Source organism: Aulostomus chinensis, chromosome 10, assembly GCF_037954235.1.
Source record: "Aulostomus chinensis isolate RoL2024-O1b breed Wild chromosome 10, RoL_Achi_v1.0, whole genome shotgun sequence".
Lineage (NCBI taxonomy): Eukaryota > Metazoa > Chordata > Actinopteri > Syngnathiformes > Aulostomidae > Aulostomus > Aulostomus chinensis.
In genome coordinates, this window is record NC_141329.1 from 17,030,723 (window position 1) to 17,046,482 (window position 15,760).

Below are 15,760 nucleotides of genomic sequence, written 5' to 3' on the forward strand. Positions count from 1 at the left end.
AGGCATTTGTCTTACTTTTGCAGATTTGTACTCAGGCTTCTGTCCTCCATTTGTTTAGCTAAAGGCGCAGCTCTGCAGCCGCTTGACATCTCTAAAGGTAAATAATGATGTGGCTGATTTCTCCTGACAGGGGTCTGTGTCTCTACTCTGCATTTGCATGTTTTATGTTTATTACTGCAGGAAGGAGAGCTTGAGGTGTACTGTACTATCCGTGGTCTTTTGGTCAGTTCATTTCATGCCCACTGCTTGACTCTAAACCCCACTGCTAATTTATACACAGTTCAACACTATTTTATTGAATTTCACTTCAAATGAAAAACATGCAATTCTATATTCAGTAATATCACTAAAGCTCTGAATTAATGTTTGTAACATCATTTGTAAAGCCCCCCCCACTCCACAACACATCCAGCTTATCCATCTGTGCTGACATGTTCAACTGCTGAATGAATAATCGTTCTAATATCTGTGAAGAGGAAAAAAGAGCTGAAGTGGCAAAATGAGAGCATGAAATCATGTTGCACGTCAGAGCACATTCTGCTTCATTCCCTCTTCTCCTCCTCCTCCTCTTCCTCTTCCTCCTGCATTCATATTGTTTTGCAACAGCAGCTTGTGAGAGTCTCAGCTTTCATATCATCTTTATTTTAAAGCAAATGGCCTTGGTTTAGTGTTAACAAGCATGGCAGTGATCATCAACAGTGTCTAGTGTACTAAAGAGACCATTAAAGGGAAGCAGCCAGGGCTCGGGCCCCTCAGATGTCATCACTCCTGTTGTACTCCATTGTGATACACAGTACAACACTGCTCATCCACATACTTATGCATGAATATATGGTCTATTTACCTGTTAGACTCAAAGAAAACCTGTTGCTTTTGCTTGTAACTTCCATGACACTTTCTGTTTTCAAGCAGCAGAGCCTCCATCAGTACTGAGTTTGAAAAACAGACTGAAGCTAAATAACATCAGAAACTCCACCACCGTCCTCCCTGCTGCTTTTACTACAGCAATAAACCAAAGATTCTATAAACACCCAAGATACTACACTGCAGCGTAGTATCTGATCCCTCTTTTCAAGTTCCAGCCTCATTTGTGACACTGACCATGGAAAAAACTAAAAACAAAAGTACAACTCTTTGTAATGGGAACAGGATCATCGGCTTTTATTACCTGGGTCTGAAAAACCCATGTGGACAGGGGTGCTTCATACTCAGCAGGAAAGAATGGATAATTAATTAATGGCGAGTTTTTTAGGAGGCAGTAAGAGCTAGTTGAAGAGAGGTGAGTTACAGATGTATCACGCTTTCATACATTTAAGAAAATGACACGTTGAGAATCTGATTGAGATGCAAAATAATCTCTTTTCAATGGTGCTTTGATTTAATAATGTGTCTTAATATTGAATGATGTGGATTAATTTTGTCTACTGAACTACTTTCAAAGCAAGAAACAGCTGATATTTAGATGAGAGATGTTTTTTGCTGATGGTCTGAGTCAGGCACAGGCCTAGACGATGTTTACTGGTAAGGGTTTACATCATCTGTGATGATGTCTATGGTCTGGTTGTGTATGTGTGACATTAGAAACAATGAACAAGCAAGATAACAAAAATACTGTAAGACTTCAGTTCTGAAGCAAAAAATATATATATATACACACACACACACACACATATATATATACATATATATGTGTTTGTGTGTGTGAGAGAGAGAGCGAGGGAGAGAGAGTAACTCACTCAAGTCAGCTTACTCTCGCAAAAATTAATCTTTTAACGCTCCTATTATCCTTAGGGTGATGACTTTTCCTAATTCAATGGAGAAAACTGGGTAAACAAAAAATTGGAACAATTACACAAGTTATCTGTGGCCTGTAAACATTTTGTACGCATGGGTTCCTTGGGGTCGGTTTGAGCAGTGGCTGTTTTAGCTGTGCAAAACATATATGAAATATCAACATTATATACAATTTTTTTGGGAGGGGGATTTTTTAGATGACAATAAAAGGCAATTTTATAATTTTCATACATTGAAAACAGTGATAGTTTACACAACATAGGAGAGGAGCAAACATCTAAAGACTTGAACAGTAGCCTTCTAAACCATTTTCCTTGGTGCTCTGTGTTTGAATTAAAAATTACTTCTCAGCAAATGTTTTCTGTCAGTGAGGCTGAGTTGCAGGTCCTGGACAGAAGATAATGTTGAGGAGGACTCTGATTATGAGGCACCCTTCTCTGACAAGAATAGACCCTCAATTTTGATCCTCCAGTAGACACATTACCTTCCAAAACTGGAAAACTGTCATGGTCCCTTTCCCTACTTGAACGACAAGGTAGATTTAGTGCTGCCAATGTAATCAAAATGTTTCCAGGCCCCAACAGATACACTGTCTGCCATGAACAAGACATAAAATCCGTATTTGAGCAACTCTTAAAACTAGCAATTGAAAATCGCATCCTTGAGATTACAAACTTAGAGGGGGTACCCATGTATGGGGACAAATGGAAAGGCATGGATGGGACCCACTTGCAAGCCTATGCTTTGTTTTTCATTTTGGCTGGAGTTTACGAATCAAACAGTGACGCAACAGTGAGTCTTTGGACTGGAAGGGCAATCTTTCCAGCCACCATGTCTCTGGGACTTAATGTTTTCTCCCATGTCATGCTGTTTAATGTTACATTAACAAGATAGGGCCAACAAGAATGTGACAAACTCGCAGCAGTTAACCTGTCTTTATAATCAAGGCCCTCACATGACTGGATGAATGTCTGGTTGCATTTTGTGTCCAATGTCCCTTCAGACAATAATATGGGCAGCATGTGATGTCTGGTCAAGCTCTGTCTGAAATATGCAGCTGTCCACAGGTACAGAGGCGCCTGAAAAAAAAATCAGGGCATGAGGGTGGTACTCAACATGGCTCAAGGATTGAATGTTCATACCATTACGTTTAATCATTTTACACATCATACACCCTGGGTGAGGAACTGCTGAAAAGGAAGGCTACCATGTTGGGGATGGTGAGGGGGGAAAAAAAGGCCAGAACTTCCATCTGAGCTTCTTGCAATGAAGAACAGGAAGGTAACATCTTCAATGTTTGCCTTCACTGACAGAGACACTGTTGTCTCCTATTGTCGCAAGAAAGGGAAAATGTCCTTCTGATGAGCACCACGCACAAAGATTCAGTACTGAACATCAGAGAAGACAGAAAACCAGAAAATGTCGTGGACTACAAAGAGACAAAGGGAGGGGTTAATATCCTGGACAAGGTCACAGCCACATACACCTGCTGATACATGACTGCCCGTTGGCACCTTGTCATTTTCTTCAACATCATTTATGTTAGCACCTAAAATGCTTTTGTAATACGGGGTGAAAAAAACAAGGACGGAAACAGCGGAAATAATAATGAGAGAAGACGCTGCCATCCAAGAGCATCAATAGCTGCTGCAACTGTTGTAAAGGACATCCAAACGGAAACACACATATCTGTGTGGGGTTTTTTTCTGAAAAAATAAACCTGAAGATCTTTGACAACAATGTTTCGTATTTATTATACCTAATACCTTTTTATTACACCTAATACCTTCTCCTACTGAACAAGTGTACATAGTGTGCAGGTATTTTCACTTCTTTAAGTGTCTCTTCCACTTATGCATCCATCAACCAAACTGTTTAGTTGTGCAAGTGTTTTTTTTTTTTGACAAAACAAATCTTTAAGAATATCAACTCCATGTATTTGTCTTTGTCCTTCAGATATAAATCGGCTTTATTTTGGCAAATTGATTGAAATTAATAAAATATTTAATGTTAAACATGGTTTCTTGTTAGCAGAACACTTTCAGACACCATCCTTGCTATGTCTATTTACACTTTACACTATTTACATTTTTATTGCAAAGTAAATGTATTATGTGATGATCAGATGCAAAAAAAAAAATCACTTGCTGCAGAGTTGGACTGTGTTGTGTTATATCAGCTTTACATGCTCTTTTTTTATTCAACAAAGTTGGTTCACTGATTCATCCTTTTCATATGGCACACTGAGGTGATCTGTTCCCTTAACATGCCATTATGTTTCAGTTCAGTGTTGTTCAATTACAATCTGTCTCAGTCAAGCGCAGAACGGTTCTGTGAATTAGTCTTTTTGACGAATCTTGTAATGGGTGAACAAACAAGCAAATAAACACGTGTCAGTACCCAATGCCAGCCATTAGATCGTCTATCATCTCCCAGCAAATGGGCACACGAGGTTCCAACATTCTTGGGAAAAGCAGAGCCAATGCTGACATGCTTTTGTGCTTGTGTGTGTGCGTGTGTGTATGTGCATGTGAGAAATGGGAAGTGACAAGGCCGTTTGCATGAGTCTGACCCTCAATGCATGAAATCTGACAGCTGTGCAAATACTACATAGTTATTTTATAAACAAATATATGAGATACATATCAACATTATCAACCAATTACTTTTTAGTTTATTTAACCTTTAAAGTGTGTAAGATTCACTGAATAAAATAGTAAAAAAAAAAAAAAAGACCTGCATGGATTCACGATATATGTCCAGAATTTACATTATTTGAACTGGGTTTAACCTAGAAAAAAGGAGCTTTGACATTGCACCAGCTTTAATAGCACATGGTCTTCCCTTGCAGTTATTTAAAGAAAATAATTTTTCCCAGAAACAATAACAACAAATATCCTGCATTTGTAATGTCTGGCACATGGAAGGGAAGTCAACCTAGAGTGAGAAATGGAGTGTGGTTGTCACTTTGGATAGTTTATCCAGATCAGGTGTCTCTCATCTTCCTACCAAACCAAAGTGCTGTCTTTCCTGGCAAGATTTCAGCTGAGCTTGGTCAGCTCCCTCTGGCAATCTTGCTAATTGTTGGAATATAGATGCAAGGAACAGCACAAGAAACAAGGGTTAAAGAAACATCATGTTTTGATAAGTCTCTCTTTTTCTCTCACAAATGTACACAGACACAAAAATGAGCAATTTCCTTTGCTGCTGCCACTGAGGATCAAACTAGAACCCGTCTATGCCACCCTCACACAAACAGCTCAGCAGATGCAAACCGGCAATCTAAAAGAGAGCCAAGCCTGTCAGAGTCCTAATTGTTGTGGAGAGGCCCTTGGCTCTGTATGCACAGCAGACGCCAGCCCCAATTAAAAAGGGTCTATACAGTCCGCCAGAGCATGAGAAGAGAGTGGACAGGCCCTATTCTCTGCACAAACATGGGTTCTGCGCCACTGCTGCTGGATCGATGCGGCTGTGAGACTCTGAGAGGTGGACTTGGAGGATGTGCAGCAGCAGCAGCAGCAGCAGCAGCTGGAAATAGCCAGGGAATTGGAAGATATGGGATGTTTATGGAGTGTCATAAAGTCATGGCTTTGTATATAAATACCACACCACTTTCAAGAAGATTTTACACATTAGGAGTATGTATTCAAAGCTTCTTTATTCGTCCCCATTGACATCCATTGTAATCAACACTAATAAGATTATTATGGCGCATTATTGGCTTCAACCACATCATCAACTGATTTGGTTTTCATTGGTAAGAGTTGCAGCATCCTATGAAAGAACATGTTAGGATTCATGGAAAGCCATACATTTATTGGAGTGTGTTGTTCCTACTGGTGGAAGCAGGCGGGACTGAGGAGGAGGTGAGAGCTTGTTGGACTTCATGCTAATTACAAACAGAACTTGTCAAAGCAGAACTTGCTGGACTGTTGTTTCCCAAGTACCATTTTTGACAGTGAATAGATGATCAGATGACAGTCTGTTTTATCACCAAAGGAATGTGTAAATATGGTGCCATGAGGAGAGCTCAGACACCGGTTGTAGCTGCTTCTTGCAGTTTTATGATTCTTGATTAAAGAGAATTCCATTTCAAATGTTTATATTATTGGCGACCTGTCCAGGGTGTACCCTGCCTCTCGCCCGTTGATGCTGGGATCGGCTCCAGCCCCCCCGCGACCCTTACTAGTAAGGAATAAGCGGAAGACGACGATGGATGTTTATATTATATAAATTTAGGAGACAGAATACTATGAACAACTCCCACTGAAGCATGTACTGTTCAACAACACCATAGATGACAGCTTCCGAAATTACAAGCTTTGTGTGGAGATAAGTGTACTTTCATCTTTCTTGTCATGCATTCTGTTTTGTTGTTGTCTTTGTTTTTTTTTGGTTAAATGATTGTGGCAAATTTTGCCCATGGATTTAAATTTATTTAGACAGTTTATAAAATATGCATTGCAGAGCCAACCTAAAGTCTTTAAAGCTGTTGATGTCAGTTTTGTTAATGGAAAAAATGTATCTGTTTTTTTTTTTATGATGGAGAACAGATAGGGCCAGTATCATTTCCTGGTAGTGTGTCATTGACCAAATACACTGTTTAAGGTTTGTTAGTGGCCAAGTCACTGCTCTTCAAGCTACTATGGCATTCATACCTCCCCAGTTTTTGGTAGGTGGAGCTGTCAGATGTCTGGTTTTGTGAGTCTACCAGAGCACAAAAATGTTCAGGCCAAATACATTCATATATGCCCCTTACTCTTTGGGAACAACTGAAAATGAAAGAAGATGCTCAGAAAAAAAAAATGGGGAAAAAAATTGTTAATGTCAGTGAGTACACATTATTTAGTTAAACCTGACAATAAAGATTACTAATTCTGATGATTCTCTGGCTTCTAAGGTTAACAGTGGACTATCTTGACAATTTCTGGCATGAAAGTTGATGAAGATATTTATGTTTTCCATTGTCGAAAAACAATCCAAATACTTCCCATTAGCCTCAAACAACTGTTAGTGTTTGGTGTTATCAATTAACTGTCTAAGTGGAGTACAGTATATTACCAAGTACACTGGTAATCAAATGACCACACAGATGATGCAGGGCCTTAGGGTTTTAGTGGTTTGCTAATTCACCCTGCCAGCTACTGTCAGGTGTATACAGTACACTGGTTAACAGATTCTGAAATCAGAATTAGAAGTACAGGTTATTGAGATGAGAATGTTAGTTAATTGAGTGTGTGATTTAATGTATTGTGAATATTTTATAGGTCACGTCCTGCTCTGTACCTTCTGCCATCTAATCCTTGCTGATGTCAATCAGATACAGTGACAACCAACAGGCAGCGAGAGTTTCAGCAGAGCACCATTTAGGCCAAGACAGCGAGCAAAAACTCAGACCGGCCATTGATTTGCGAGAATTCTCCTCAGGTGCCCTGACATTGAGTGACAGCTGCAACATGACAGCCATCAAATCGACTCTGCTAAGCATTAATGCAACAGCCTGGGGAACCTGGGAATTATCCCGAGAATTACGGCAGAATCAAGTGTATCTGTGAGCAGAATTGGATTTAGAGAATGTTCTATTGTCAGATTTAGAAGCAAATGAGAGATGTTCAATTCGCTATGTGACTATTCACGTCATGGTGTGCGATTCAAAGAGCAATACACTCGAGAGCTGAAGTGATGTTCAAAGATGACAGCATGTGGGATGTGACGGTGACACATAAAACAGGTGCAGTTCAAAGCACATCACATCCTATTTGCATCCACTCTAATTTAACTCTGTGAGGCTCTGTCAGGCGAAATCTCAAACAAGGGAGGAGACAGAGATATTGCACCGCAGATGAACACCGTCTTCAGGAAACAGCTTTGACTGTCAGAGACGAGAGTAAACACTTCACAAGGGTGCTGCTCACTTCAGAAAGGCTGTTATGCAAAGATGGGGATAGACTAAGAAAAAGGAAAATAAGAGTACTCCACCCCTCCACCCCTTCAGCTCCTTTCAGGTGTCAGGAGCTGTGTGTAAGGAACCCAGTGTGTGCCCCCATTTCCTGTGAGAGGCAGTAGCATCGAATTTTGAGAACACTCATTTCCAATTGGATGCTTCAAAAGGCTCTGAGACAATTAGAATGAGAGCATAGCCCCAGTACTCTTCAATAGCCCTTGATGAGAGCAATGGGCGAGTTTGGATAGGTTAATCAGCTGTAATCGCAAAGCAGGTGTTGAACATGCAACCTTACAATTCTCTATCCGACATTATACCATCATCACACTCACAAACTGCGTCTTTTAATTAAACACAGTGTCCTTTCCCGCTGTCTTCTCCTGACTCTGAAGCATGAAGGAGCGCTGATTGCATCAGATCAGTGACACTGAGAACAAATTGCTTTTCTGTCGTGGCAGGGATGATGAAGGGGGTGGGAACAGGGTGTGCGTATGTGTGTGAGTGTGTGATAGGGAGAGTGTTGCTTATCAAAAAAGAGGCACAATGTTGACTTTAATCTGAGGGTGATGCAAAAATTACTGTTCAAATATCATCTACTGAAGCAAAAGAATAGAGGGTATTTTATTTTTCTCAATAAGATTAGACCACTTGTCCTTCACTGTCATTGCTTTATGGTTATATTGTATGATTTAAAAAGTACCCTTATGTCATCCTTGCAGTATTTTTGTATAGGATTGAGATGCTCTTTCATGGTTTCAGTGAAAAGCTTTTGACAGCACCACTCCACATGACTTCAATTAAAATCAGAGAGGTAATGGAAAAAATCTCAAATGAAGTCAATGAATTGAAGTTGAAAAATGAAAATCAGATTCATCTTAAGATCAGTCATAAATCAAGGGTTGGACTCAAAGCTAACAAAATATAAGTCATCTGCTTTCACAATTACGGTAAATATCAATGTCTCTGGAAAAAGTTGGGTCCCTACATTTTATATATCTCGTTATCTCCATTGCAAATAATGTGCTAATGTTGAAATGAATGTGTTCTTGATGCAGTGTGAGTAGTTGAAATATAGAGAAATCTCTTGAAACACATACTGTAAAGTATGAAAATAATTTTAAACATTTTATTGAGCATAAAAATGGTCTTGTGTGTTTGTCTGTGCAGAAGATGCACATAGCCCAGGCCAGTGACTAGCGTTTACAGTCGGACTGAATTAACATCTGAGGAGAAACCAGCGGAAATAATGACTGACGCAGGGCTTCTGACAGGTCGAGCAGGAGCATCTAATTGATGGGATTTGTTCTGATTCCATTCCTGATCAATAGCTGCATCGAGTGACTGACAAGCTCAAACTGCAGAGGGCTGCCTCTGTCTCTGTCCATCATTTTAACAAGAACATATACAACTGCACTACAGTGCTGTGCAATATATTGATGTGCCAATATCTTCCTTTACTTCTCCAGCAATCAGCCTCTCTCTCTGACATGGGTAAACTTCTTTTGTCACCTATCGCTCTGCAGCATGTTGGTTATGTGTCCAATAATTGTGGGTCAAATGCTACAATGTGGCCTCAAAACCACGTAGTAGAATGAAAAACAGTGCACAAAATTAATACTAATTTTATTAAGCCTCATGGACATTTTCAAACTCTTCTGCTAGAAGAAGACAGAAATTAACTTAAGTCTAGCTCCATGAAATATTTCTTTCTTTCCCATATCTTTGCAACCCTACCGACAAGGAAATAAATGTAGTACTGTTTGTTTTGACTGTATAAAAAAACACAGAGCACCTCTGGAACAAGGCTTTGATTGGAGACTTTGAGGTCTTGTCCCCAGTAGTGTATCTGTGGAAGTGAAGTGGCACTCTACTGCTAGCCTACTAGCTTGATTAAATGTGGGGGGAAAAAAACTCAGGAGGCCCTCTGTTAATTTATGTCCCAGGTTTCCGAGTGGCTTAATGCAGCTCTAAGTTGTTTAAACATTTCGCTGTGTAATTTTGAATGACTCATTGCAAATCTTTTGTTGCTGAGCAGGTATTAGTTTTCATGTAAGCCTCGCACCTGGTGATGTATATATGCACAACATATTTTATTAGGCCACATTAGAAACACTTGAACCTCCCTGCTACCACATTTCAAATATAGAGAACAGCAGTCTCTAAATAATAATACACGGCAGCTCAAAACACAGTGCGTATCTAAGTTGTTTCCACAACAACATATGTGTGTTTTGTTCAGTGAATTGTTGCTGTTGTTGGCCCAAAATAAAAAGCCCCTCTAGCCCAGTCAGGCTTGCAGCAGTCATTAGTTTGAGGCAGCTCTCCCAACAGAGCACTGACATTCATGACAGGCCGTGGCAATGCAGGCAGGCTCTTGGGGTTGGGACTCTGGGGGCATCGTTTGCTCCAGGTCAGTCAAGGCCAACATATTTATCTGTGCAATAATCTGAAGGGAAAGGGACAGAATGTGTGACCCTAAAACCTTAGGGACATTATCAAAACAACTTCTATTTCACATCTGCTGTAACTTGTGTTGCTTGATGCTCGCTCTCACATGGAACAGAAAAAGAATGATGGCTGTGACTGGTGAGAGAGAGAGAGAGAGGGAGAGAGTGGGGGGCTGAGCTGATGAATAAAGGAGCAGCAATCAGCAGCAAGTGTGACGCTGAGGGTAAAATTTTAGGGAAAAGCAGGGCTGATCACTCATGGATCACAGCTCCAAGGTGAAGCTGGCCCAAAGCAACACTATTACCTGGTAGTTTCAAAATCTATGTGGACAATACACACCAATATGAAAATCTACACAACATTAAGATTGATGATCTTATTGGAGGATCCTGACCAAGGCAGGAGCACCACCCACAAAACACAACCATGCAACAAATTGGAAGGTGGAATAGCATGGTTTAAATGTTGTAATGTACTTAAATGTAAATTGTTCATAAAATGTCAGCTATTGAATGACTATACCATTCGTATTGAAAATATTATTAATAATCGTGGATCACCAGCAGCTAGAGATGGCAACTCCCCAAGGACCCCAGACCCCATCTGCATGTACATTATTTTACCTAGGGCCCCAGACCCCATCTGCATGTACATTATTTTACCTAGGGCCCCAGACCCCATCTGCATGTACATTATTTTACCTAGGGCCCCAGACCCCATCTGCATGTACATTATTTTACCAAATTATTGCATAGGCAGCACAAAAGCGAGAAATTTTAAAGCCCGTGAGGTAAATCCTGCATTGTGACATAATCCTCACTGCTCAGCTGGGAAATATACTCTCTTAACAGTATTTACAGTATGGATGTACATGCTGAGGGGCCCTGTAACCAGCAAACGCTGTTCTCTGCCCCTGACCTCATGCACCTTTAAGTTTCCTTTCAATTCTTCCTTTACCCAAGGAAGCAGTGGATTCTCAATAGTTTGACCCAGGACTCATGTTACCTGACCTTCCTTTGCTGAGAGAGGAACATGATTTCAATATAATTTTTTTTTCAAGTGAGAACAACTAAGTTCTTCGAGATGAGGTCAAAACCACTCCCACTTTATATTCATCCACACACTCAAAACAACCATTTGAAGATAACTATAGACTTTTCACTATGCTAGCTAACATGTTAAGCTAACTAGCAAGTTGTTCTCCAGGAAAACATTCTGCTTGAGTCCCCAAACAACAAACCAATTTATCTTCAGCTGCTTCCTGGTCCATTTGAATTTGTATTTTCACAAGTTTGTAGCACCCTCACTATTTGCATGTGAATGGATAGGAGACAGTGTCAGAGCCCAAGTCCATTATAACAGAGACAGTCCATGAAATGAAGAATAGCTGATTTCAGTGAAAGCAGTCAGTGTTCAGATTCTATTCATACCTAGCTAGCTGGAACATTTAAAAAAAACAAGCTTTAAAACAGAAAAGCAACCTCATAATCTACTATATAAGATGTTTTAAAGATTCTTAGTATTTCAAATAATGTTCATACAAAGTTGTTTTAATTTTTTACCAAGACATAATGTTTTAATTGTAACATTTGAAAACATTTATATTAATATTTATATACTAAATAAACATTCTGCTAAAATCATTACTGGAATATTGCATGGTAATGTCCTCAGAGCTTTTCAGAACACATTTCTAGCTGGGTAAGCATGTAAACACAGGAAATCTGACATCGTATTGATCTGACCTTTCATAATTGGAAAAATGGATTTCAGGTCATTTAATGGACTGAGGACCCTATTACCAAAAAAAATGAAAGTCTTTTACCACACAATTAACAAAAATAATAAAACTGGAAAATTTTAAGAAAAAAAAGAAGCTTTAAAACATCGATCAGCATGACTTTAAGATCTATTTATTCTTTGATAAATCTCAATGTCAGGTCAGTGATGCTGGATCCGATTTCTTGTGTTTAAAAGTATGTGAAAGGATGTTAGGATCATCCATCCATTTTCTATATGTTAAGGGTCATGGGGGGGGGGTGCGCTGGAGCCTATCCTAGCTGACATTTGCTGAGATGAGGGGTACACCCTGTACTGGTCACCAGCAAGGAGCAATTAGGGTCTCAGTATCTTGCTCAAGGATACTTCAACATGGTCACCAGGGAAAGTGAGGATCAAACCAGCGACCCTTCGGCCACTCTACATAGAGCCATGCCACCCATGTTAGGCTCATCAACCACAATATTTGGCAGATTAGTCTCTGCAGGTCAGCATCAATTCAAGTCACTTCAAAATTGAGTCAAGATGGGTGTCTGGGTCATGAAAAAAGGTTAAAACCCCCAATAATACAACAATTATGGACATTCTAAGCCCAAATCATGAATTTGTTCGGCTAATACAAAACAAACAGAAGCCTTTGTTTCTGTTGTGTTGCTGTAACATCAAATTAATTTGAAACAGCCATGCTTTATTACCACAGCAGACATGAAGATCACAGCACGGTTTCAAGCCTGTGCAAATTGATTTTCATACCACACAGACATGAATGGAAACAAAGGGCTGCCTGAAAGGCTGAAAGCAAAAATCTGAAACACGGGGACATGCTTTGGAAAAACTGTGATGTCAAATACAAGGAGGAATCGGCAGTAAAATTACTATGGTTATAAATACACGGCAAAAGGAAGAGGGATAAGTTCCAGGGTCAGGTTTGAATCAGAGGCATCATGGCAACAAGGCATGTGTCTTCCATCCCGTACAGCCCCTTGTGAATTGTCAGTGTTTTAGAACAGAACGTTACTGTACAAAACCCTGCAGGGAAACTGTCCGCCTTCCCGAGAGGTCAGAGATCGAGGTGAGCTGCCAACACCCCCGAAGCCAGCATGTAATACAAAAACTGACGGTCTGTCTCCCCCCTGTCATTCGCCCAAAGGCACTTGGTTTATTTCATGCAAGATTTAGATTATGTGAGTGAAGCTCTCAGTGCATCAGTGACATGGAGGCTTTAAATCAGTCTCTCAAGTCAGATGTGGGGACTGGATGAAGAGGTCCCGGCACTATTGATAAGAGGCTATTAAGAGGGAGGGCTCAAAGATGGCCATCATTAATGAGAATGATCGCTTGCTTTGACTGGTGGGGGTTTTTGTCGGGTTTTTTTGGAGCAAATAATAGCATAACCCAGATAAGTCTTAACATCCCTGATGGATAAACACTGTACAGTAAGAAGAGCCACAATGAGCGAATAGACTGCATTGATGCATCACTTGTTTATTTATGTGTTTGTTTATTACAAAAGCAGTTATGTCTGATGTTGGTATTGTACACACACGCACACACGCACACACACACACACACACACACACACACACACAAGTTTGATACTATGAAACGAAGATATTGTTGGGCTGGAAGCAGCTGGCTCCAATTTTGGAAAGGGGCTTTGGTAATGTTTTATCATCCACAGAGCTGGTGATAAATGACCAACTGTTTATGATTGTACAATTCTGTCTTTTGACGATATGTATATGTGTGTTTTTGGAAGTCGCTGTCAAATATTGAATTTGTCAGGGTATGAAAGTTTTAACTCACAGATTTAACAATAGTAAATAAATAATATTATTGATTGTGTTTAATTTTTTTTAATTTTGTGCTTCAAACGGACAACAAAGTGGCTTGTGAAAGGTCACAATCTTATACTAAAAGAATCACAAAAGTTGCTGCAATTTTTGTCTTTCTGTGTCAGAGTATCTATCTCTCTTGCAGTCGTGTTAACGGTAAACCAATTTAACTGCTAAACTACACACAGTAAAAGAAAAATAACTTCCAAAGATTTAATAATAACTTCTTCTTATTTTGTTATGGTGCATATAACTGAATTTATACGAATCATTTTACACAAAAAGATTGATCAATTTACCATTGAGAGCACAGTAGAGACTAAAAACCTCCTTACTTCTTAGAAAGTGAAAGCTAGAAAATAGTGTGTGCTTGTGTGACTAAGTGTGATAGCTGTGGGAGTGTGTGACAATGCATGACTTATCCCCGATCAAATGAAAAATAATTCAACTTCTCATCCTAATACTATGTTTGTAAAAACAAGATACTAGATATGAGACTTGCCTGCAAAGTTAGAAAACAGAAACGCTCACTACACGACAGTAGCCGGGCTCAAACACAAAAGCACATATACACAAACGTGATTAAATGTAGCCATGGAAACCTAAAGTTCATTTAAACTGTTTAACATCACCTACTGCGTGTCATCACACTTAATTTCCAGCTTTATTTCTGTCAAGCAGCCAATAGAGAGGAGTTTATACGCTATGTGGATCATAGTTAAAGAGTCAATAACACAAGGGTCTAAATATTTTCCTCTCCATTGAACATCAGATATAGTGATATTTGTTCCAAGTATCAAGGAAGACAAAAATCTCTATCGTTGTATGTACTGTAAATCATGAGGGGTAATGGGTAATGCAAAAAGGCTGTAACTATACAATATGTACTGTAATAAGAGCACATAGGTTGTGAGCGGTTCTGGTATTCTTGTAAGGCTGAGCAATGACATTTTCAACAAACTTCCTCTTTCTTAAAACTTCATTCATAGATGACGAAAAATATAGATGAAGTTTGAACTGTCATTATTGTGTGGCTTACACGTGTTTTGACTGATAACTTTCGGGCTTCTAGAAATATGCATAGACACGTAAACACATAATCTGAATGAGGTACAGAAGCCTAAAACACACATCCCGTCACTGTTGATGACATAAAAGAGTGTGTTTTCAGAGGGAGATCGGAGAGCCATGTGAGCACATGGAAGGACAGACAAAAGAAAACCATGGGAAAGGAATTATTTCCAAGCGAAAATTAAGAGAGGTACATTTAAAAGCTCCGAGTAATCTGGGTTTGAAACACTTAATAAGCAGAGCTGAGATTTTAGAACACATATTTGGTGAATGCATACCTTTAGCGCTCATATCCGTCACCACCGCCACCAGAACAAGAAGGAGAGCGGAATAATCTCTGATCGCGTTCATCGCGCTGTCGCCCGGTCTGCTCCTCTTCCAGCTTTAGTAACCGTCCCTGGGATCAAGACTTTTCTTCTGGCTGACTGAAACACTGAGAGCTGCGCCGAACACCGAGCACTCTTGCTGAGCGCTCTCCTCGCTCACTTCAGCACGGCTGCGCTGTCTGAATGTACTCATTGACGAAGACGAGGAGCGTTTAGTTTCCCATTGCACGACTGCACACTTGTGAATGCTCCGACTTCAAAGACGGAATGCTGAGCACTGTAGCGCTGCTGCCGCCACCGCTGCCCCGCGCTGTCAGCTAGGAGCCTCTTCTTCAGGGCAGCGCCGCCGCCGCCGCGTATTCAGCACCACGGACAGCTCCTAGCGTCGACCAAAGGAACAACTTCGAACCAAAGTGACAAAAGTATGCAGTTACACTAAAACGAGAGTGTGTGTGTGTGTGTGTGTGTGTGTGTGTGTGTGTGGGTGTGTGTGTGTGTGTGTGTTTCACCCTCTCAGTTTTATTTAAAAGAGCATTCTCCCAAAGCTTTTTGGTAACGATTGA

General features: G+C 40.1%; 1 protein-coding gene across 1 annotated transcript in view; it reads right to left on the reverse strand.

The window, feature by feature from the left end:
* Window positions 1-15,533, reverse strand: part of LOC147254531 (seizure protein 6 homolog) — a 200,563-nt gene extending 185,030 nt beyond the window's left edge. The window contains exon 1 of the mRNA XM_086216175.1: window positions 15,150-15,533. Within this exon, the coding sequence (XP_086072301.1) occupies window positions 15,150-15,222 (73 nt within the window). The 5' untranslated portion in view covers window positions 15,223-15,533. The remainder of the gene's footprint in view (window positions 1-15,149) is intronic.
* Window positions 15,534-15,760: the final 227 nt, after the last annotated feature.